Source organism: Pyrgilauda ruficollis, unplaced genomic scaffold, assembly GCF_017590135.1.
Source record: "Pyrgilauda ruficollis isolate IOZ18807 unplaced genomic scaffold, ASM1759013v1 scaffold85, whole genome shotgun sequence".
Taxonomy (NCBI): domain Eukaryota; kingdom Metazoa; phylum Chordata; class Aves; order Passeriformes; family Passeridae; genus Pyrgilauda; species Pyrgilauda ruficollis.
Window position 1 is genome coordinate 1454232 of NW_024530488.1, and position 22150 is coordinate 1476381.

Genomic DNA, 22150 nt, shown 5'->3' on the forward strand with positions numbered 1-22150 from the left:
TCTGTACACAACCAAGCTAGAAATAAACATTTTTATTCAGCTGTCAAGAAACAGACTAGCTGGGTTACAAAACATTATGTTACACACTGCCACTTTTACATGGGATCTTACATTTAGGTGGTTTTTCTTCCTTTTAGAAATTGTCTTTCCCTTGTTAAACTGAACCACAAGTGTTAATTACAGGTGATACTTTGATTGTTAATGTTAAGCATTTTCAATTCCTCATACAAATTGCCCAGAATGCCATAATACCACCAGCAGCCTGTGCAGGCTAGAAGATTGCTGGCTGGAGAAAGAAAAATGGGCTGTTCAAGAGTAAAAGCAGAGAGAAAATTACCCTCACACTACTCAAAGCATCACAGAAAAGACTTGAAAACTGCTAACCTGGACTATCCATGGAGTGGTAGATAGCTAAAGCTAATTGAGATGAATGTAATCCTCATTCTGCTTTGATGAGGAAAGAAAAGTTCCTTTGAGACAGACTTTTGCTCCATGTTCATGAGGATTACAAGTAAGAAAATACCTGTGTTTGAGCCAAGCTCAATTTATTTCAATTACACAGATTCCCTCCCTTGAAGCTACAGAAAAGTGTGACACCAAATTACCATACATACAGGTAACAGGAGTTCAGGGTTTCACTCTGGGTCATAAGGGAGGGAAAAAAAATCTCCCTTTGTGCACTGCTTTGTCCTCTGCTATAAAGAAGGAAGCCGAGTGCACTTTGGAAACCAGGTCAGAATGAAATGCATCATCTAAAATTTTAATAAACTTTTTGTGTTCCTTGCTAAAGGGCACATAACACACCCATTATGTTCACTGCATCATCAAACTTCACTCTGTACTGATGAAAGAAAAGCCCTGCATTTGTTTCAGGAGTTCATTATCTAAAAAACCTCTCTCTTATTTTTTCCCCTCCTAACAAACCCCCTTCAGTGTGAAGCATCAAAATGAAGTGATGCCTTGGAAGGGAAAGGAAAATTAAAGGTGTCAGATTAGAGACAGCCTAAATAGGAAGAAGAGATGTTTAGTACTCAAACATTTTTGCTGGGAACGAACACAGTGTAATGCTGCTACTCACCCAGCCCTTAGAAATGGAAGGGGGAGGATTAAATGGAGCATTTAGTGAGGGTACCCAACACCCTGGGGTGGGGCAGGGAGGTCAGTTCTCCTCCCTGAACAGCACAGGGGGACCTGGCCAAGCACCTCTCAGTCCTCTTCACCCTCCTCCTTGGGGTCTGTCAGGCACTGAAGCCTTGACCAGCCCTCAACACAAATCTGGGGGCAGAGGGGACTGGAGGGCAAGGGTTAGGAAAACCTTCCAGAAATTCAGAGCTTTAGTGAAAACCGATAAAGTTAGTGAGAAAGAATACGAACAAACACAAAATACAATAAAGAATCACATGTCTGGTAGAAAAGTAATAAAAGCTTATTGACTCTGGGAGAATCCTGCAAATTTTTACAAAATTATCTGTGCCTGCTGCTGATAAGTGACAAAGCTTTGAAGACAGCCTTGAAGCACAGCTGGCTTGATACAGCCAGTGGTTTCAGCCATGTGAACAAACTCCCTTTCACTACCTTGCTGATACAATATTCACAATTCCATCCAGTTTTTAAAGAAATGTTTTTAAATATTATATGCAATGCCCCTGAAGTGAGACTTGGGAGGTAACTTAAGCTCAACATGAACTACAACTTAAGCTCAAGCACGAAGGTACCTTAAAAACTGAAGGAATAATTTCCTTCACAACTCTCTGCCTTTTAATTCTTACAGACTCCAAAACACAGAGAGACACGTTTATTTTTGCATACAATTCCACTAACTCTGGATAAAGACCTGCAGGACACTCTGTTACAGCCTAGAGAACACTCTGCCTACGATAGATCACACTGCACTAAAGATTAACATGTTCAAATACAGAGTAATATATAGCTGATATCAAAAACCCAAAAAAATCTAATAAGGGGTTTTTTTCTTATTTCTACAGTAAGATTGATGCTGAATTTTGCATCTGTAAATTTAAATGGCATGAAAATAATCACTGAAAAGTTACAGATTATCAAGATGATGCAAACTTTAAAATAATTGGTATTAAATGTGTGCCACGGCACAAGCTCCAGGTTTATAAATATATAAAAAGCAGTCAAATAATAAGTTTCCTCCAGAATTTAAGCCTTCAGAGTAATGAATAAGCTAAATCTCAATTTTTACTTATTCCATTTTCTAAAACAATCCACAATTCCACTGGAACATCTGTCTCCACAGAGAGAGGGAGACTGGTTTTGTAGTCTCCCTCTCTCAGTACCAATTCTTTTGATTTTGAAGACCTGGTTCATTAAAAATTCATACAGTTGAGAGCATAAGACTTAAAAAAAGATCCACAACAAAATAAATACTTATTGGTTACTTACTTTCAGCGTTAGACAAAGTGCAGGGATTGCAGTCAATCAAAGCTAACTGAAAATGCTGGAAAGAAAAAAGAATTATTTGCTTTTCAAACAAAGTAATACTAGCACTTGGGCAAACTACTAAGAGTAAATCAATTTTGTACTTGAAAATCAATACTGCATTTTACCATGTGTCTTAAAAAAAAGTTTTCAATTTCTGTTCAACTGCTTACTAGAGGAAAACAATTTTTTTTTTATTGCAAACACTTCAATGCTTCTAGGAATATAAGACAGCAACAGATCTTCATAAAACAACTGGGGTTGCATGTGAAATAATGAAGGCATCAAATGAATGGTCAAAATTGGAAGATTAAGTTTTTATACACACAGCTGGAACTGCAGACACACCAGCTCACAGTCTCATGGAGATAAATACTTAAGCACTCAATCCATCTAGAAAAACAGAACGCTCTCCCTACAAACAGTGATTTTAAGTTTTTAAAAAATTGAATTCTTGTTAAAAGGAATTTAATGTGAATACCTCTACATCAGAATGTGAGTTCATAAGGAGGCCATAAGTTCTCACATCCTCTCCTCCAGATGTTGAGAAAACTTCAGTTAAACATTAAAGCTTGTATAATTTTAATCACTTTTCTTTAGAGAATATATAAAACACCTTTTAAAACATTCTAGGTTCTGAGGTAAGTTTTTCACTCATCTATAAAGAAGGTCACAAAAGCAGAGCAACAAAATCTGTCTGTAAACATCATGTTAATTCACTGATCACTATTTAGTTTGAGACACAAGTGTATAAAAATGAATGGAACAGGCACAGAAACTCCAGGGCCTGAGCTTTTCCATAAACTTTTGAGAAAATACCCACATAGTATGAAATTTCAGTTGACATATTAGCTCAACAGAGAATAAAGCCTAGGAATACAGGAGCCTAAGAGTCACCCTATGAAATACTACTGTTAATAAATACAGTTACTTACAAAATACAGTGTCAGGTGATTTCTAACACACAAAACATGACACTTGAGTATACTTTATTTTCTTAGCATAAAAATTATAATTTACATCAAACTATCCAGGATGCCAAACTAGGTGGCACTGGGAGCCTACTGCAGTAGCTGGGAAGGAAAAAAAGTCTGTATTAATGCATAGGTGCAACACACTTTCAATACTGTACTCAGAGCTATTAAATGCTACTTAACTTTCCTCACTGTCACAATAACTCCTTGAGTACAGTATGTCTATACAAAACACATCTCTAAGATGTGTAAGATTTTATCAGACCATCACATTTCCAAAATACCCAAATTTTAATAGGGACAAAAAATTCAAAAATTAATGTATTTTCCACAACAAGACATAAAAGTAATGCTGGCACTTCCATAAGCTCTGACATACACTGATGCAGATTCCTCCTCACCCACTTCATCAGCATCATTTGTAACATGTAACAGCATTTAGAAAATGAACCAAACTCAAGCTGAATAACAACAAAAATTCTTGATTTATAATGAACATTTCAGTAATATCCCCCCAGAGGAGAACACAAAAACCAACAGATTCACACCATAAAATAACTTTTTAACCTTAGCGCAAGCATTAAGTAATAGCTTACAAATATTAATTATTAGCTTATTTCTCTGCTGTGTCTGTTCCTTTCCCCACTGCTCAGCAGGCAGACAACTTACAGTCTCCCCTCACTTACATTGCAATGCAGGTTGAGTGCCTCAGAGACATCCTTTAGTCTGTTACCATAGTGATTCTACTAAGCAGACAACTTTTAAAAAAAAAAGCTAAATAAAAATAAAATGCTCTATCTTAAATTGCATTTTGCCTGCCAAAAGAAAAAAAAAAGGCTCTGGCCTGTACAACTGAGTGTCACTGATCTAAAAGGTGCAAAATCCTTCCTGTACAGATGTGTCATCTTGCACCATCACTTACAATTACTATGGAAAGATAAAGCAGAATGGAACAGATTTGCTCTCACCTAGCAATGCTATTATAAAAAATAAGCAGATCTAAAGAAAAAAGATTGACAACTGTTCTGTAGCAGCTCTTCTTAAGGGTTACTGCAGTGAGACTCACTGAGAGAAAGCAAGCAACCATATAAGAACAGCTAACCATTTTAATATATAAGTATGCCAATAGTAGCAAGCGCTATACAGTAGAAAAAAGCAGAAATATTCTCAGCAACGCTCCCTAAAAAATTAAATATTCACTGCTACAGTAGCCAACTTTTGAAATTCAAAAATCCACATTTTGAAAATTTTCTTAGTGTGGTAAATTTCTATTTGCACTGTTCACTAATCTACAAACGGTAAAGAAATTGATAAACCAAAGCCAGTGAGTACAGAAAAACACACCATTTGCACTAAACAGTTATCATAATTAAAAGCAATACACAGAAACCCCAGAACATTTCAAACCAAGAACCTCTGAAATGCACACACACGAGCAAACCTACACCTCTTGCCGGATAAATAATACACAGCTCCCCTTTAAGTACCCAAAATCAGACAAAAAAAAAAAAAAAAAAAAAAAAACCAAAAAACCCCATGCCAAAATTTTGCACAAATTCTAACACATCAACCTCATCAGCCAAATGCAGATCCACTAATCACAATTACCAGCACCAAAAAATTTAAAAAACAGTCATAATTTCCAACTTCCATTTCTGCAACCAACAGCAGCGGCTGGCAAACATCTGCACCCCTCTCAAATATTGCAGCACTGAGCTGGCTACTGCTGTGTGGAATAGTTGTTATGCAGGAGAGGCCGCTGCAGCTCAGAGACGACACACAATACCTCAAGGCAGACAGCAGTCTATAGAAATTCAAATCCCCAGTAAGAGGATTTACCTAGAAGGCAGTGTTCTGAATGTTAAAAACTAACAGGCTCTTCTCAAGGGCTGCGGCTCAAGGCGCAATCACGGAATCGTTTAGGTTGGAAAAGACTTTTAAGATCAGCCAAGCCCTAAATCACCTTGATTTGTAGCCATCTGTAATTGCAGAGTTATCTGCAGCCCATTCCATCTCCTCTGGAGTCCTTGACTTGCCTCTGATTGTGGAAACAATTCCGAAGATAACCTTTCCAAGGATGAGAGGTATAGTGGATTCCACATAAAGAGAACTGATGAAAGCACTAGGTCTGGTAGTAAAGTAACAGTAGTCTGATGCTGATTTAGGTAACTTAACATGCTTTCCCTCACAGAATTAACACCGATTCTTTCAAATGTAACAGGCAAGTACACAAGGTTTTGTTGTTTCTTTAATCAATAAATGACAAAAGCAAAACGAACCCTTTTCTTTTCAGTGCAACATTTTCAGTACTGTCTCTGTTTACATGCAAACCTGAGACCTCTGTAGTGATTCTAGTCCCTCCTCCTCTCCAGGGTGACATCAGCAAGTTTAATAGCTCTGGCTCTACATAGATTCAGCAAGCAAGGCAAGCCATCATCTGAAACCTGACAATCCTCACCGACTTACCACGAAGGAAAGCTCCATCATGACTCAGTAAAATTCTGTCAGGAGATGGCTTTTTCTGCCTGTGTGACCTAGGTGTTATGCCCGTGCTGCTCAGAGCAGCTTTTGTTCAGATAAGTAGGACACGGAGAGCCTTGTGTAACCAGCTGGGGCAGGGTGCCAAGCCTCCATTTGCCAGGCATCTCTGGGACCAGGGGAGAGGGTCAGGAGAGGACACGCTCCATGTGCTGCTACAGCAGCTCATCCTGCTGCTCTCCACTGCTTTCTGAGCTCAGAACAAATTCAGCTTGCAACAGAAAGGTTTGTGCAGTGTAAACACTCAGGTACTTTTGTCCAACGTTAAAAAAAAAACCCAAAAAACTTACAGACGGGAGACAAAAAAAAAAAAACCTTGCTGGAGGACAGAAGGAACAAAAGCCACTGATACATATACAATGAATAGCAGCAGTGCGCTCTGAAAAATCTCTTGTTCTGACAAGCTCTAAGAGAAAAATTACTTTCAAACAGAAAGATCATCCAAGTTGTATTTTTGCAAGCCATAAAAAGGGCTGCATCTGAATTTACTGCCCAATATCTTACATAGTGATTTTCACAAAGCTATCTCAACACTCCCATTTGCCTCCACCTTTTATGCATTATTTCTGTAACATCAGAATTCAGCTGTTCCTGTGCTGACAGCCTGAAAGACTGCCAGCAGCAAGAGACCGTCACGGGGAAGGGGATGACTGGGAGTCTGCAGCCACTGCCGCAGCACCAGGAGCTCATCTGCCCTGAGCCGGGGTCGTTCCAGGACTCAGCCTCCAGCCCCCACAGCTGCCCAGGCTGCACAGAAAGCTCAGCTCAGTCCACAACCTGTGGCTACACTCTTGAGTATTTCTGTGTGCCCTGAATGCCAACCTCGCAGTTACAGCTACACCTGATAAAAGTGGATCTATCCGGATGGAGATGCCTCTTAAGGAGATGATCCATGAATGAAGCTCACCAGAATCAATGAATATCCTGAGTTGAAAAGACCCACAGGGATCACTGAGTCCAACTCCTGGTCCTGCACAGAACTACCCACAAATATCACATCATGTACCTGAGAGCACTGACCAAACACTTCTTGAGCTCTGCCAGGCTGGTGCTGTGACCACTGCCCTGGGGAGCCTGTTCCAGCGCCCAGCCACCCTCTGGGGAAGAACCTTTTACTAATACCCGACCTAAACCTGCCCTGACACAACTCCAGGCCATTCCCTCGGTCCTGTCACTGTCCCCACAGAGCAGATCAGTGCCTGCCCCTCCTGTTCCCCTCACAAGGAAGCTGTAACTGCAGTGAGGTCTCCCCTCAGTCTCCTCCAGGCCGAACAGACCAAGTGCCCTCAGCTCCATATGGCTTCCCCTCAAGGTCCTTCCCCATCTTTATTGCCTTTGGCCATTCTCCAGTAGCTTCATGTCTTTTTTCCATTGTGGTGCCCAGAACTGCCCCCAGCACTCAAGGTGAAGCTGCCACAGCCCAGAACAGAGCAGGACAATGCCCTCCCTTGCCTGGCTGGCGATGCTGTGCCTGATGTCCCTCAGGACAGGGATGTCCCTCTTGGCTGCCAGGGCACTGCTGGCTCAAGTTCAACTGGCCATCAGCTAGGACACCCAGGCCCCTCTCCACCACGTCATTCCCCAGTCTGTCCATACACCCAGGGCTGCCCCATCCAGCCAATAAGGATACATAAGGATATTGGTTGTCCCACCGATACCCTTAGATTGAATGCTCAACTTCTGAACCACCTATTCCTCTTCCCATGGTGTGTTCTTCCCCACCTCCCACATGACTGAAGATGCCACACAGCACGGTAATTCAGTTTTAGCACCTACTCCTCTTTGTAATCATGGCATTTCTAACATACACCTGTAATTCTCTTTTACAGGAATTAGTCAAAAACCCAAGTGAAACTAGGTAAGAGAGAATAAAAGAGAACACCCTGTAGGGCAGACATTGTGGTATCATTATCCACTGTCAAAACCAGTCACACTAATAACTCTCCTGCAGTTTTGTTACACTGCCATGCTGCATTAAAAAACTTCCATGGATTTATTCTTGTATGTGTCTTTCCACCACTGACATATGCAAACTACCAAGACTAAGAGAAAAATTTCAATCCCAAATGCTGCTTTCCAACCACTTACATTTTTATTGAAATTATCTTTTGATTCATTTCATTTTGCTCGCCATAAAAAACACTTCCATTTTTTGTGTGAAGTGCTTGAAATCTTGGATATCTGACTTGCAGGAGCCAAAGCCCTTCAACTTGTTTTTTATCTAAAAAAGCAACTATTCCTCATAGAATTCAAGACTTAAAACTAGACATAAGAAACTAAAACATCTCATAACCACATGTATTTTGACTAGCTATTTTTAATAATTGAAATACATAAGGTTTCAATGTATGTTTAAACTTAAAAATTACTAGTTTAAGCCCATTCGAGAAAGATAACTGGGTGGTAAAACAGCACATGAAGGCTCAAAATCAGAAATTTTCACTTTCCTAAATACTTGTTTACTTATTACTCAGAGAAAGAACATAAAACATGAATGATATGTCTGTAAGACTTTTGTGCTAGCATGTAATAGCTGCACTAGCTAAAAATATCTTTCGTAAGTATATATATATATACAGGAGAAATATTTGAATAAGTGCTGGAAAAGTGTCTGACTGACTATAAATAAATACTTCAAGCTGTTCATTGGTACATCAGCATTTAATTTCTTTATATTTCATGCATATTCATACAATTCATGCACATTTTAATTCTTTTGCAGCCTTTTTCTTATCCTAATATAAGCAGCATGTCTTAACATTACTAACAAATGAGAATCTTTAGAAGAATAATTAAAAAATTAAAATTGTATTTAAATTGATGATTTACGGGCAAGATGAAAGCATAAGCCTGAAGCAAACTACTGGAATAACTGTTTTGTGTATAAAGAAGGAGGACAAATTTCTGTAAATGAAAGACAGAATCAGTATTTCTGCTACAAGGCAGATAATTGAAAACATGAGAAATTGAGTTCTCACTCTTCTAAAGGTTTTTTTACTGGGTACAGGGTGCACCTGTAATAAAACCAAATAAAATTCCCAAAGTAAAACATTGCTTTGTTTGCTATAAACTAATCTGCTTGTGTCCAGCATTCCTACTGACCACCCATTAAAAAAACCTACCCCACAAACCAAACAAAATCCAACAAAACCCACACAATTTCCCTACCACGAATCTCCAAACAAAAGCAAACAAAGCTTCCCCTCATAAAACCAAACCCTCAGAAAATCTGCCCCCTGGCCCCCGCTGTTCCCTCAATGTTATCAATCTAATAAATATAAAAAACAAAGACTTCTTTTCTCCCTTAAGCATGAATTCTGCACGCAAAGGGCTTTTGGGATCACAGCTCTAAATCCCCACTAAAACCACAGGACTTCAACAGCACCAAGCAGGATGAGCACCACAAGGTTTCCCACAGCTGTCACCTGGTGCTCAGCTCCCACATCTCAAAAGGCTCTGGAGCAGTATGTCATACAGCAATGTCCTCCAAAATTCTCTTTGAAATCTTTCATTCCCATATATTTTCTAGAAATTGTTGAACATTCAACAGCACTTAAGAGAAGAACTGAGACACACATGTGAGAGAAGATTATTACATGCGCCTATAAAAAAAGGAGGTCAAATTAAAAAAAAAAAAAAAATCAATAAATAGGAAAATAACCATGACAGGAAGTGACATGCCAGAAATAATGTGGCATGAACCCAGAAGTATGAATATTTTTTCCAACTACATTTACCCAATGAATAAAAAGATACATTACATTCCTAGAGATTTTGCTTTATTCTCCTTTCAGATTATCACAGTGCCACCATAGCTACCATCATGGAACACAGTATTCCTTGTGTCATTTGTAAGAAATGATTCCTTGTCATTTTTAGTGAACAGGAAAGGGGCAGCAGAACATAGTAAACCAAAAAAGCTGGACTGTGAGACAAACCTCAATAGCATGGTGTTGCTACAGTCATCAATATATTAAAAAGAAATCCATCCCCCAAGTCACTGTCAGTTAATTTTGGACTTAATCATACTTTTCTGATGAATGGGGCAAATTCAGCTTTCATGTCTCACCTCTGAAGGTAACACTGCCCAATCTGCCAGGTTACACAAGGACTAGTTTTTTTTCAACCAGAAGGGACACTTTTTTTTCCTTAATGTAAGCCTGAAGGCCAAGTAGTTTTCAACAGCATTGGTGTTGCAAGAGTTTATGGCAATGGGGTAACAGAGAAAGTCAAGGATTCTCACAGTAATTTGCAAATCTTAACTGCAGAACAGGCAAAACCAGTAATTGATTTTGAAGAAACACTGGGAGTTGATTTTATGCTTGTTAAACAGCACTCCAGCAATTATCTTGATCATCAACATCTTAAAATAGTAAAAATTAATTTTGTGCTTAAACTGCTTACATAAAATACAGATGATTTATGTTAATGCTTTAAAATTGTGAAAAACGTGGAATACATGACCTTCAGACTTCCATCTTCCCCCTTTGCCTGAAGACTCTTACAGACAATGCCTCTCACTGACAATGACTCATCTGTTGGCAATGGTTTATTCTTAGCAATTACAGACTTAACATGAATGTTTAAATACCATCAAAAACATTATGATATTTCAAAGTACTTTAATGCGACGTTGGTACAATCTGTGAAATCCAGAGCAGCCACAAGCGAATACCAGATGAAAAAGCTACTTCCACTTTCTGCCTCCGTGTGAACAGGGAGCTCAAACTGGGCCAAGAGCCCCAGGAAAAAGGTCTGTGCTCAAGGCCAGTCACAGGCAGGCTGCATCCCAACCCCCTTAATTACTCTCTAAAATCATGCATCCTTTTAAAAAGGTCCACAAAACCAAAAAAAGCACAACAAGACAATTTTGTCTTTCTTATCTTTCTTTTTGTTCGAAGATGAAATACTCTGTGTCTCAGAGAATGAGACAGACATTGTGTGAAAACATCCCTTCACACTCTTTCTTCACATCCCTTCCCCATTTTACCTTCCCCATGCTTGGGCATAACCAGTGCACCAGCACTTCGCTTCATTCTCTTCACTAAGGGAGCATTTTCTGGTTTGCCTCTCATATTCTTGTCACTCAGAGTTCTGGTTTAAGGTGTGTTTTTTTTTAAATCACAGTCAGATTGCCTCTTAAAGAAACTACAGCCCTGTTCTACTCAGTTTTCCCCTCAACTGACACATTGTGATGTTTCAATCAGCAACACTTTGTTTTCAAACAAAGTAGGTAAGTCCTTGGACTGTACCTTAACTCCACAGCTGAGCTGAACTAAAAACAGCTCTGAGTATTTGAGACAGAGTTCCACCAGGTCTTTTGCTCCTCACTGTTATTCTTTACTAAGGATTGCAATCTCCATAGCAAAGAAAACCAGAATCTCAGTTCTCGTTACGTTTTGAACCAGAAGGGGTAAGTCAGCTCTGTCCCCTCCTTCCCATTCCATCAACCTTGCACTGGATGTACCAACCAGGCCATCTCAAGCTGAGATGGCTCAGACTGCTGATCCACCTCAGTCTGCAAATGGGGAAAGGCAAAAAAATGAAAAATCCCTCGAATCAATGTGGCTGAGAGTGCTGAACGAGGCAATCAGGATTGCAAGGCAGAAAATGAGACGAACTTTCAGGAACAAGCTGCAGTTATATTGCTTTAAGAAAAACATGAAACCATCTTTAATGCAAACACTCATGTTCATTTCACCATCCTTTGAAGACCATCCCTCTGCCCCAGGGTAACCTGCTTTTGTTGTGGCCATTTGTTTTTCTAAGTGACTTAACCACATGCCACATAAAAGCAATGGAATCATGATCATTTTTCATTTTAAAAGATTAATTTCTTTCTGTTTTCAGAATACTGCTTTGGTGTTTTTCCCATTTGTAGCTGGTGTTTTGAAAACTTGAAGTTCGGTATACTCAAAATCCTCATGGTAACTGATTTGTTTTGCAAAGTTGTGAACATCAAACACAAGAATTTATTTAGATTGAGTTATCATCATATTTATTTAAACACCTGATTCACTGACAGAATTTCAAATTTTATGGCACAGCAGAAAAAGGTTATCTATTTCTTGATCAATTTATACCAAAAATTAAAATCATACAATCAACTAGGTTGATTAAAATCATACAATCAACTAGGTTGCCTTTTGAGATCACTGAGTTTCTTCCACTACTTGATTACAAGATGACCACCTCCTTGTAAATTTAATCTTGTTTCCTCCCAGCTTCTTTAAAAATAAAACCAAAATGTACTTCAGCACTTCTTTTATTCTTTATTCCATATATATCATGACATATCAAATCTGTGCCAAAGCACAAGGAAATAGGATCACCCAAGCTCACACATAATCCCTTTCTCAGCAGTGATCTACCTCTACCTCTCCTTGCTCTCTTTCACCATTCCTTGCATGGAATCTTTTCTACTCTGCACAATTTCCAACTCCACCAACCTCTGTAGGTGAAACCTTGGGCTCTAGATGAAGCTTTCACTATTCCTTGCATGGATCTTTTCTACTCCTCTGCAAAATTTCCAACTCCACCAACCTCTGTAGGTGAAACCTTGGGCTCTAGATGAAAAGGGAAGCCTGGGGAGAGAACTGCTTCCCTCCAGCAGAAAAACTGAAAAGAAAAATTGAGAGTAACACTCTACTCTTTCAAATCTTGGACAATGTGATTCTGAACCCAAGAAAATAACCTGCCAAGAAAAGAAAGCCATAACGTTCTTGAAAACAAAACACTTATTGTTTTCAATGATTTTTAGGGAAGATTAATATGCAGAATGTGTTTACAAATTGCACTTAATTACAAAATTCTCAGCCCTGCAGGTGTATTTCCCACCACATGCAAGTCCGTTAAAAGAACTCTTCCTTTTTCCAAGACACATAACAGCTAAATTTAGAGGCCAGGAAGGAAAGGACATGTGGGTAGAGTACAAAATGGGAAGAGGAAAAACATGGGCAAATGTGCTGAATGGAGTGAGATAAAATGGCAGATCACAATCAGAGACCAGAAAAGAATGTAAATAGTAAGGAATTTGAAGAAGTACAGAAGAAACGAAGCACTGTATTATCATAAACCATTTCCAACTGATTAGCCAGAAACTGCTGCCTTAGAAACCTACTCTCAAGACAGGAAATAAAAAAATAATTAACTGCTAGAAAAGTAACAATTATATTAAAAAGACATCATTTTGCATAAAAACTTTCTGGTTTACTGATTCCAAGAACTTCCAGTTTACACCAGGGAATCTGGGGGGGAAGGAATATAAAAACAAAAACTCAAATAATCCAAGTTGGTTTTTTTCCCCCCTGAGCTTTCAGTACAACCTCAGCCTCCCCCAAAGTCCACTGTTTTAACAAGAGCCCTACACCAAATTTTTCATCTGGAGTGTAGCACCTCACACACCTCAAACCTATCCTTCTTCTGTTTAGGCTAAGACACTTCACATTAAAGCACTTCAATTTCTACAGCAGGTGGTCTGTGACTGTTCTGTGCTTATGCATTCCTTGCAGCTTTTTAAGATGCAACACACGACTTCTAAGAAATAGTAATTCAATTTGAAAGGAGTTAAACCTACCTTTAAACTAGACTCATAGTCTGTGTTCACTTTGAACATAAGCCCAAGTCGCAAATGAATTTCCTTGGCTCGACAAAAGCTGGGATCAACATAAAGCGCCTCCTGAAATGCTTTAATTGCCCTGAAAGAAAAACACAGATTTAAAAAATGATGTTTTACTGAAGTTATTACTCTATAATCAATGTTTTTTGTATCGCTAACAAAGTGGATCAGAAAGTATTGTCACAGAAGAAAGTACCAAAATAATAGTTTACATGTAATGTTTTTGGTGCATGGCTTTTGATTCTTCAAGGATTGGGTAATTTTGAACTCCAGGTATCCTCATGTATTTGAAAGTCCAATCTTTTCTATTAATTTAGAGAAACTAATTTGTTGCATGAAATACACTAACATATCTGATATTTCAGAGAGGATGACTCACAAATTAGTTACAAATTCAGTGCAAGTTCACTTACAACAGCCAGGCTGCTTTTGATTCCAGCAGTGCAGACTCCCAAGCAGCAGCAGAGATCACTCACATCTCCTCCCACTGCACCTACCTGCTCCTTCTTCCACTTTCTCCTCCCTTTCCTAGCACCAGTGCCATGCAAGAACTCAGATAATACCAACTGCTCCATTACTTCCAAATGCAGACATAAAAGCCAGCCAGCTCCTCACACAGGAACTTTCCTTCATATTCCCATGATATGTGAAGATGGCTCTGATCTACTTCCTTACCTTCAAATCCTCTCTCAATTTTTCCTGTTCATGATGGCACCACACCAGATAAAACAGAAATTCCATCTAACAACTCCATCTTGGAGCAGACACAAAGTGACTCTAAACCAGACTGTTTTGTCTCTCAGGCCACTGCATAAAACTAGGCCAGCTGAAATGCAACTAAAAGATAATACAACTCAAGTCACAGAAGAATTAAAAAAGAAGCTAAGTCTCATTGTTGCCTGAAATCCAACGACAGGGTGAAACAAAATTCCTTTCTGTACACCACTGGTCACACGAGAAATCAGAGCCAGCCTCTCTCAGGGTAGATTTGAGCTCCAGGCCAGAGAGCACAATCCCTTCTGCTGCCCTGGAACCCCACAGCTGGGTGCCAAGGGGGCAGCTGAGAGGGCAGCCTCTGTGGAGAACTGGACCCACTGTGGAGCAGCACAGAGAAATGGGGCAGGGATTAACTCCAGTGCTTAAAATCACTCTCTTAAGGCACATTGATTTAATTCCTACTCTCCAAGTACAGTATTATTTGTAAGGACAAAAGGTTGGTTAGCAGATGCAATGCAAAATTCAACAAATATTTTTCACAGACGTTTTTACTTACGACACACATAAATTATCATTTCTGAATCCTTCAGCAAAAACACTTCTGCTCTAAAATTGTTACAGGCTTTTTTCTTACCGATGACAAAGCAAACCAAAGGCACAGAACTTCCTCTAGACAATGCAACTGGTATGTACCTGAAGCATTATCTGACTGTTTATAATAGAACTTAAGAGTAGATAGGCTTAAAAAAACTATTAAATTTTTATTGTGGAACTGAAGCTTCCTCTACTACAATCCTTAATGAAGGCTCTTCTTACCCAGTATCCTACTTTTCTGTCAGCGTATGGAAAATGAGCACGTGAAGCACTGAAGAAACCTGCACCAGAGCTAAGCTCTCTCACATCTCATCTAAATTTCCCTGAAATCCTGTGGTGGTGGTGGTGAATCACAAAACTCCTATCTACACTGAATTCATAACAAAGATCCTTGTCTCATAACACCATGCTCATCTTCATCATCTACAAAAACAGAGATCAAACTGAAAGGCCAAAGACTGGGCTGATCACTAAGTACCAGCACAGATTTTAAGCTAGGCTTTTGCTATGCCAGAAGATTCTATTATTGTGTATTTAATTTCTGGTCTTAACTCTAATATGGGCACCAGGTATGTTATCCACTGGTATTTAAAACCCATTACCTGTATCTTGTTCAAAGACAATATCCTAAGTCCCAAAAAGGAAGAAAACCACTGTCTATGCTTCCAATCAAAGAGAAGACAAAAAATTGGGAATGAAGGCATAGCAGTTCTACAGCACATCACACAGTGAGACCACACTAACACACTGTAAACTTCATTTAGCTCCTCATTTAGCCATCCTTGCTTGATCAGAAAATAGTATTTCAATATTCCCCCTATGTCACGTCCCCACTGAAAAGATCAAAAGATCATCAAAGAGAGGATTTCTAAAAAAGTTGAAGAGAATCTGAGTGCAACAAAAATATTTCTGTAGTCTCTTGCTTACTGAACAGGAAATATTAATCACTGACACTGTTGAGCAATGGAGTAAAACAGAGCCAAAAGTATAATTAAAAACTTTCCAGGACAGTTTTCAAATTTAGTCTCAATGTATACTGTCCTTCATTCAAAAAAACAAAAATGTTGCCTACCCCAGTCTTCCAGAGGAGGACAGCACTTAAAAACCTGTAAATTATCACTAGTAGACAACAGGGAAGACTGTGTCACATTTAGCTCAGCAACTGCTGGTCACAGAGACCATGCTTTGAGTAAAGTTTATCTCTGCACAGACTAAACTAACTAAAAATCAAATTCTACCTTTTACTTAAATCTAGCGTTAATTCCATATTGGTCGTACAATTTGTAGTTTTTTCCAGGATGACATGCATGAAAAACAAAAAACAGAAACTACTTCCGCCACTGTGAAAAGGGGCATCATGAAAATTTCCTCAATGAAGTGATCTGAAAGAGCATTTTCAACATTTTTTACCAGTGGTAGGTACTCATGTCTAATTCAATAACTACAACCTCATTTAAATACTCAGTAGAAATTTTATAGAATAAAATACTCAAGCTCTGAAGACATTTACTTATTAACTCTTACAGACAGACAAGCAACTTTACATCACAGCTGAATTAATATTGATGTAATTTTGCCTGCAGGAAACATTTAAACAAAATAGCAACGTGCTCACAATTACCAGACACATCAAGGACTATAGCAAAAATCTCTGCCTGTTTTCCACGGCCATGCCCAGAGTTCCAGACTCATTCCCTTACTGTCAAACAGCAGAACATCTCCAGCAGCACTGACACCCATTCCACAGCTGGGCCTTCCAGACACAGCAGGAGTCACTTCCCTCTTGTACAGATCTTTGTTTACTCTCAAACATATCTAATCCCATTTCTGTTCTCTGTCCAAGCCTACACAAGAAAGATGCAGGTCTGGAGGATCCAAGGCATCCAAGTTATCCAGATGTTTTCCCTCGAAGCTCTTGTATGGCTTGACCAAAACCAAAAGTGCAGATATAACCCAAGAGCTTCCTTCAGGGCTGATGGCACTGAGCCTTCCCCAAGTCGGTTCGGAGTGTCCTCCACTAATTAACTGCCCTCCATGCACAGACAGAACTTCTCATCTCACTCCTCCAGCAGACTAAACATATATCAGTCCAAAGGAAAAACTATCAAATGAAAGGCCAGGAGCTCTCAAACTGCAGAAATAAATTACAGTCATCTGAATTCAGCAAGAGAGGACTTTCCTTTTGTTCTCTGATGATACTGCAACCTGTGTGGTGAGACAATGCTGGTTAAGTCTACTAGAATTTATTGAAATTAAATAAGGATTTTCTCCAAGGATGGGGACATTTCTCTTAGCAGGCAGGGAAGGATATCCTAACACTTAACAAAATGGGAAAGCAGGACTGGAAAACAGACACTACAGAGAATGAAAAGCACCTCTGGACTTTCATTTTACACAGCACTGCTAGAGCAATTCAGGAAAAATAAAAATGACATCTCTAAATCAAGACTGCCAGAATCAATACTGCAGCTATTGTCCCACCCACTAATCTATACAACAATGCCTTCCATTATGAAAGTGAAGAAGCCAGGTGAATAATAAATAGATGATTATATTAAACATTTAGCAAACTTTCATAAGACTTTTACTGGATGGTTTTGCTTGAATAGACCATGAATAAAATCAGCTTTGTACTGGGAAAAGAATATAATAAAAGAACATCAATTTAACTATTCAGAAGCTATCACTTTTGTATGTTTCAAACAAAACCCATGAAAACCAGAGTGAGCGTACAAAATAAAAGAACCTAACATTCTAATGTCACTTGATGCAGTTGGAGTGTAACTTTTTTTTTTTCTTCTTACCTGCTTTCAATTTTCTGACCACCTACTTTAAGCCTCACATCATTTCGCAGCCTAATGAAAGGGATGTGAGGCTATCATGGACAAATTTCTATTTGAAACTCATAATCACAGTTTGAACATAAACAAAGAGTTTATGAAACACTTTTACAGTCTTTAGTTACAACTCTTCTGTCCAGAGGACTGCAACTGCTGAATGGCAAAATATTTAGAGCAGCAAAGTCTTTTACACATTTCTCTAGAACAGCAGCTGGGAGCAGGTTTTTTCATAGCATTGGCAGAGTTTTCACCAATCCAAGAGCAGTTTGCTATGAAATCACAGCAAGATAAGATAATGAAAAGAAAGTTAACTGTACACTTTGTTACAGGTTAATTGCTACATGCATGTGCACTCTACATGTACATTCCCATTATATATACCTGAAAAAATATATATCTATGTATTAATCTGAAACCTGAGAAATGTTTGACAAAGCAGTATCTACAGACTGTGTGTTTAAATTCTTAGAGGTCTCCATTTGGCAGTGTGCATTCCCTCACACCCCACTATATACATGACTTTCTGTGTGGAGGAACCCAGTCAGAAGCAGAAATGTTGGGTTCAGGTATTTTTATATCTAGATATTGAACAGATGATGACAGTGCTTCTGCTTTGGGAAGGATCAGGGCATAGAGGGGTCAGGAAGTTCCACTCAGGAAGGATTGGTTTTCCACAGCAGTCTTTAGTCATGATGGAGGTGAGGAATAGAGTCTGGACCATCTCCTGCAGGTCTGGCTTTCTTCAGCGTCATTTTTCTGCACTGCTGAAGGACTGAGTTCTCTGTAACACTCAGCTTCTACAGCTGGTAAGGAATCCCTGAACTGAGGAGCCTCAGGGCAAAGAGCCCAATTGGGGCAATCAGGGTGACTGATCTCAGTCTCCTGTCAGGTGTTCCTGAGGAATCTGGAGCCTTTCTCAGTTGTCCAGCAATTCTGAGGAATCTGGAGCCTTTCTCAGTTGTCCAGCAATTTGCCAGGCCACTGAAAACACTGCAGGCAGCCCTTGGAGCACCACAGTTACTACAATGGAATCCACAGGGTGTGAAATTCCATTTCAGGACACAACGTCAGAGCCTGGGCTCCATCTTTTCATCCTGATGGAAGTCAGTGGAATCAGGAGATGATAAACCAGTCAGGCTCAGAATTTTCACTAAAGTGGAGAAAAAATTTGGTATCCAAGCCACTACACCTGGGTGCAGGTATTTCACAGAAATGAAGGACAGCTTTGCATTAACTGTTGAAATTCTTTAATAATGTTCAATCTATAAGACAGCTATGGAGAGCATGAAATTATTAAAGTTATGTGAATATCTCATTCTACTGGTTTTCTACTCTGAGAAACAGGGAAACAACAGTAAAAATGGACCAACCACTTACTGCTTGATGATAAATGGTGTAAAAGAAGGAAGTATCAAAATTTCACATCTTTCAGACCTCATTTACTGTAGTTGATTCAATTTATGGAGGTAACACCTTATGGCACATCTTACTGCAATAATTGTGTGAAATAGGTTTGGTCTGATCACACTATTGCAACATTCATATGTATGTTGAGGACTTTTAATTCTTACATGAACAGTTAAACAAAATCACTAACATAAAATGATGCAGCATAGCAGCTAAGATTTGTACTTAATGCTGCAATGTTGCTCTAGCATATAACAATATGTACAATACTGAATTACAGTGAAATGCATTAAGAGTCTTAGAGCCAATCCAACACATCCTTTCACGAAAGCTGGAAAACTTTAAAAATAATATAAAATATATGAACAATAATTCTAAAGCTGATCTTATTCCCACTTACTTTTTTTATTATCCCTGTTTATATGGGACATGAAAAAACCTCAAGTATTTCTCACCCCTTTCTTTTAGGAGGCCTATGTACTTCCCTCTTGTTAAAATCTCTGAATATCTGAAGCAGTGGTGTTAAAAAAAAAAACAGTTCATGGATGAATCAGAATAAATAAACCACCTTAAACAGTCTTGAATACATGAACACTCTTCCTCGGCCTGCTAGAAATATCAAGATCCGTTTCCTCTATGAGCATAAACAGATGGAATAAATGCAGCAGGAAGGCAGATTAGCATTTCACTCTGGAAGAGGACTCTCCTGGCAATCTGTGAGAGTTCTGTGGAGGATTAAGGTCTTCAAAGAACACCTATTGTAAATTACTTGCTATCATCTTCAAGGCTATTGTAATTTTGTCACACCTGAACACCAACAACCCTATATCCCTCTGCTCTTGGCCCCAAAAAATCACAGAGAAGGGGAAAGAAAGGCACTCAAAGGGATTAAAAATCAGAACTGCACACAAAAGTGTACAATTTTTGCCTACATTGGATTTTCTTCCTTTAAAAATTCTACTCAGTATTTTCATGATACACAATGACCATAGCACCACGCTATACCTAACTTTGTTGTATGAATAAAATGGAGAATACAGTTATTTTTCTCAACCTCAATATGAGATCTATGTGCAGTTCTTTAAGTTAGGACATCAGCTTACACTTGTGCTGTCAACAAGTGAAGAAAAACCTAAATTAATTCAAAGCTCTAATTTATAAATACTAAATAGCATGATCTGCTGATAGCAAAAGCCAATGTTGAACAGGTGGCTTTTGAAAAAATTAATTACTCTAAATCTAACTGCTTTGTCTTATTTTATCTTACAGTTTATCTACCATTTCACAGTGCAAATTGTAACAAGATACAGCTTGTAAGAAATGGTGCACAAAATACTTTTGAATGCTAAATGATGAAGACAAAACTATGTAGCAACCAGAATGTTTTGAAACTTGGTAAAATTCAACCAAGTGTCATCACAATCTTAAAACAATGGATTCTCAGGCTTTCTGACAACTTTCTTATTCTCCTCTTGTTAATTAGAATGAAACAGAATTGCATGCTCTGTACAATACAACAAAGGAACAACATTCATTTCACCACTATCAATAAAGAAAGCAGTAAGCTTCAAGATGAAATAAACCATGTTGTGAGCTCATAATTTAACCAACTTATTCTAATTTGAAGAATAAAAGTTTATACACATTATCCTGAGGAAAGCAGAAATCTTTTGCCTTAGAGATACATAGAAACAATTTAAGGAGAGGGGGAGGAAAAATCCTGCTCCGTTGTTCCCAATCATCAGTCAGTGGTCACTCACTGCATCCCTAACTGCAATCAGGCTTAGCTCAGTAACACAGTGGAACTTTTAGTGATCAGTCAAGTACTGAAGTCACACTTACTGTACTAACAGTCTCCACACTGAGTGTAAAACAGCACTGACCTAAACACTGCACCTTTCTGACTTTTCCCCCATGAATTATGTTTATCTCCACAGGATTAAACACCAATAAAAGTCTGAGGACCTTTGAACAGAACCCCAGTGACTGAGTCCATTCCATTCACCACTCTCATCACTGATTAAGTAAAACCAAAACCCCAACTGAAACCCAACCCTCCCCCACCCTCAACAAAAGCCCCACTCAGTCCTCAAAGCCCTGGCAGAAATTTCAACTCTTTAACCCTGAGTTTTTTCATCAGATTGAAACACTGATTCCATCTGAGCCTACTGCTTCTCATATCCAAACCCCTCACCTAACGCAGCTCTGTTAAAACTTCTGCCTACCAAGCAAAATAAAAACAAGCCCCATTTACCACCTCTCTGCCAAGAAGGTTTATTTAAAAGAGGCTTTCCAACAAACCCAGGCCACAGATTATCAATAACAACAATTCCCAAAAGCCTGTTGAGTCATTCTGCTCCATCCCCACTGCTGTATCACACTAAAGGAGTGCAAATTGTTCTCCCAAAGAGCTTTCCTTCTCATGGAACTGTTGGGGCTGCCCCAAGTATGATACAGTAGTACAGATACTGACCCAGGACAGTAACACCTGCAAACACCTTATCTGTAATAAAATCAAAATTAAACTATTTTATACTCACACTGAACTGAGGGTGACATAATCACACACTGATGGGACACCACACAAAATACTGACACTGTCAGCTTATTCCAACTTACCATTGAAAGGCATTGTAATGGAAGTAGACCAAACCAAGGCCATATAAAAAGGCAGCATTCTGTAAAGGAAAGAAACAGTGTTTAAAACCCAGATAAGAGTGAGCTTCTGATATTTTATGCATCCTTTGATATTCTATTTCCGTTATAAGACAAATAGATTTAAAATTTGCCTCGAACAGGAAGAGTCAAAAAGAAGCAACAAAAAGACAGGTAGACCCTAAAAAAAAAATAAACCAAAAACCACTGGTTTTCCATGGTCACAAAAAAAGGGGCTATTTTGGTGGAAGAGTAACTACAATATTCAAGTACTTTTACATCAGAGAAAGTGATGTGCACTGTTCTACTTGTACAGCAGCAGGGAAGGAAATGATGGAGTAGAAATCTTTGGCAATTTAATA

The 22150-nt window shown here is 38.8% G+C and overlaps 1 protein-coding gene across 11 annotated transcripts in view; it reads right to left on the reverse strand.

The window, feature by feature from the left end:
• The window catches only part of KDM6A (lysine demethylase 6A), a 150925-nt gene that overhangs the window by 56505 nt on the left and 72270 nt on the right, over nt 1-22150 (reverse strand). For all 11 annotated transcript variants that reach the window (XR_005956871.1, XR_005956872.1, XM_041487917.1 and 8 more), the window contains exons 5-7: nt 21753-21811; nt 13534-13654; nt 2410-2464 (exon numbers count right to left, since the gene is read on the reverse strand). Coding sequence is in view for 9 of the 11 variants with exons in the window: in XM_041487917.1 (XP_041343851.1) it covers nt 2410-2464; nt 13534-13654; nt 21753-21811 (235 nt within the window). In the remaining 2 variants the exon portion in view is untranslated. The remainder of the gene's footprint in view (nt 1-2409; nt 2465-13533; nt 13655-21752; nt 21812-22150) is intronic.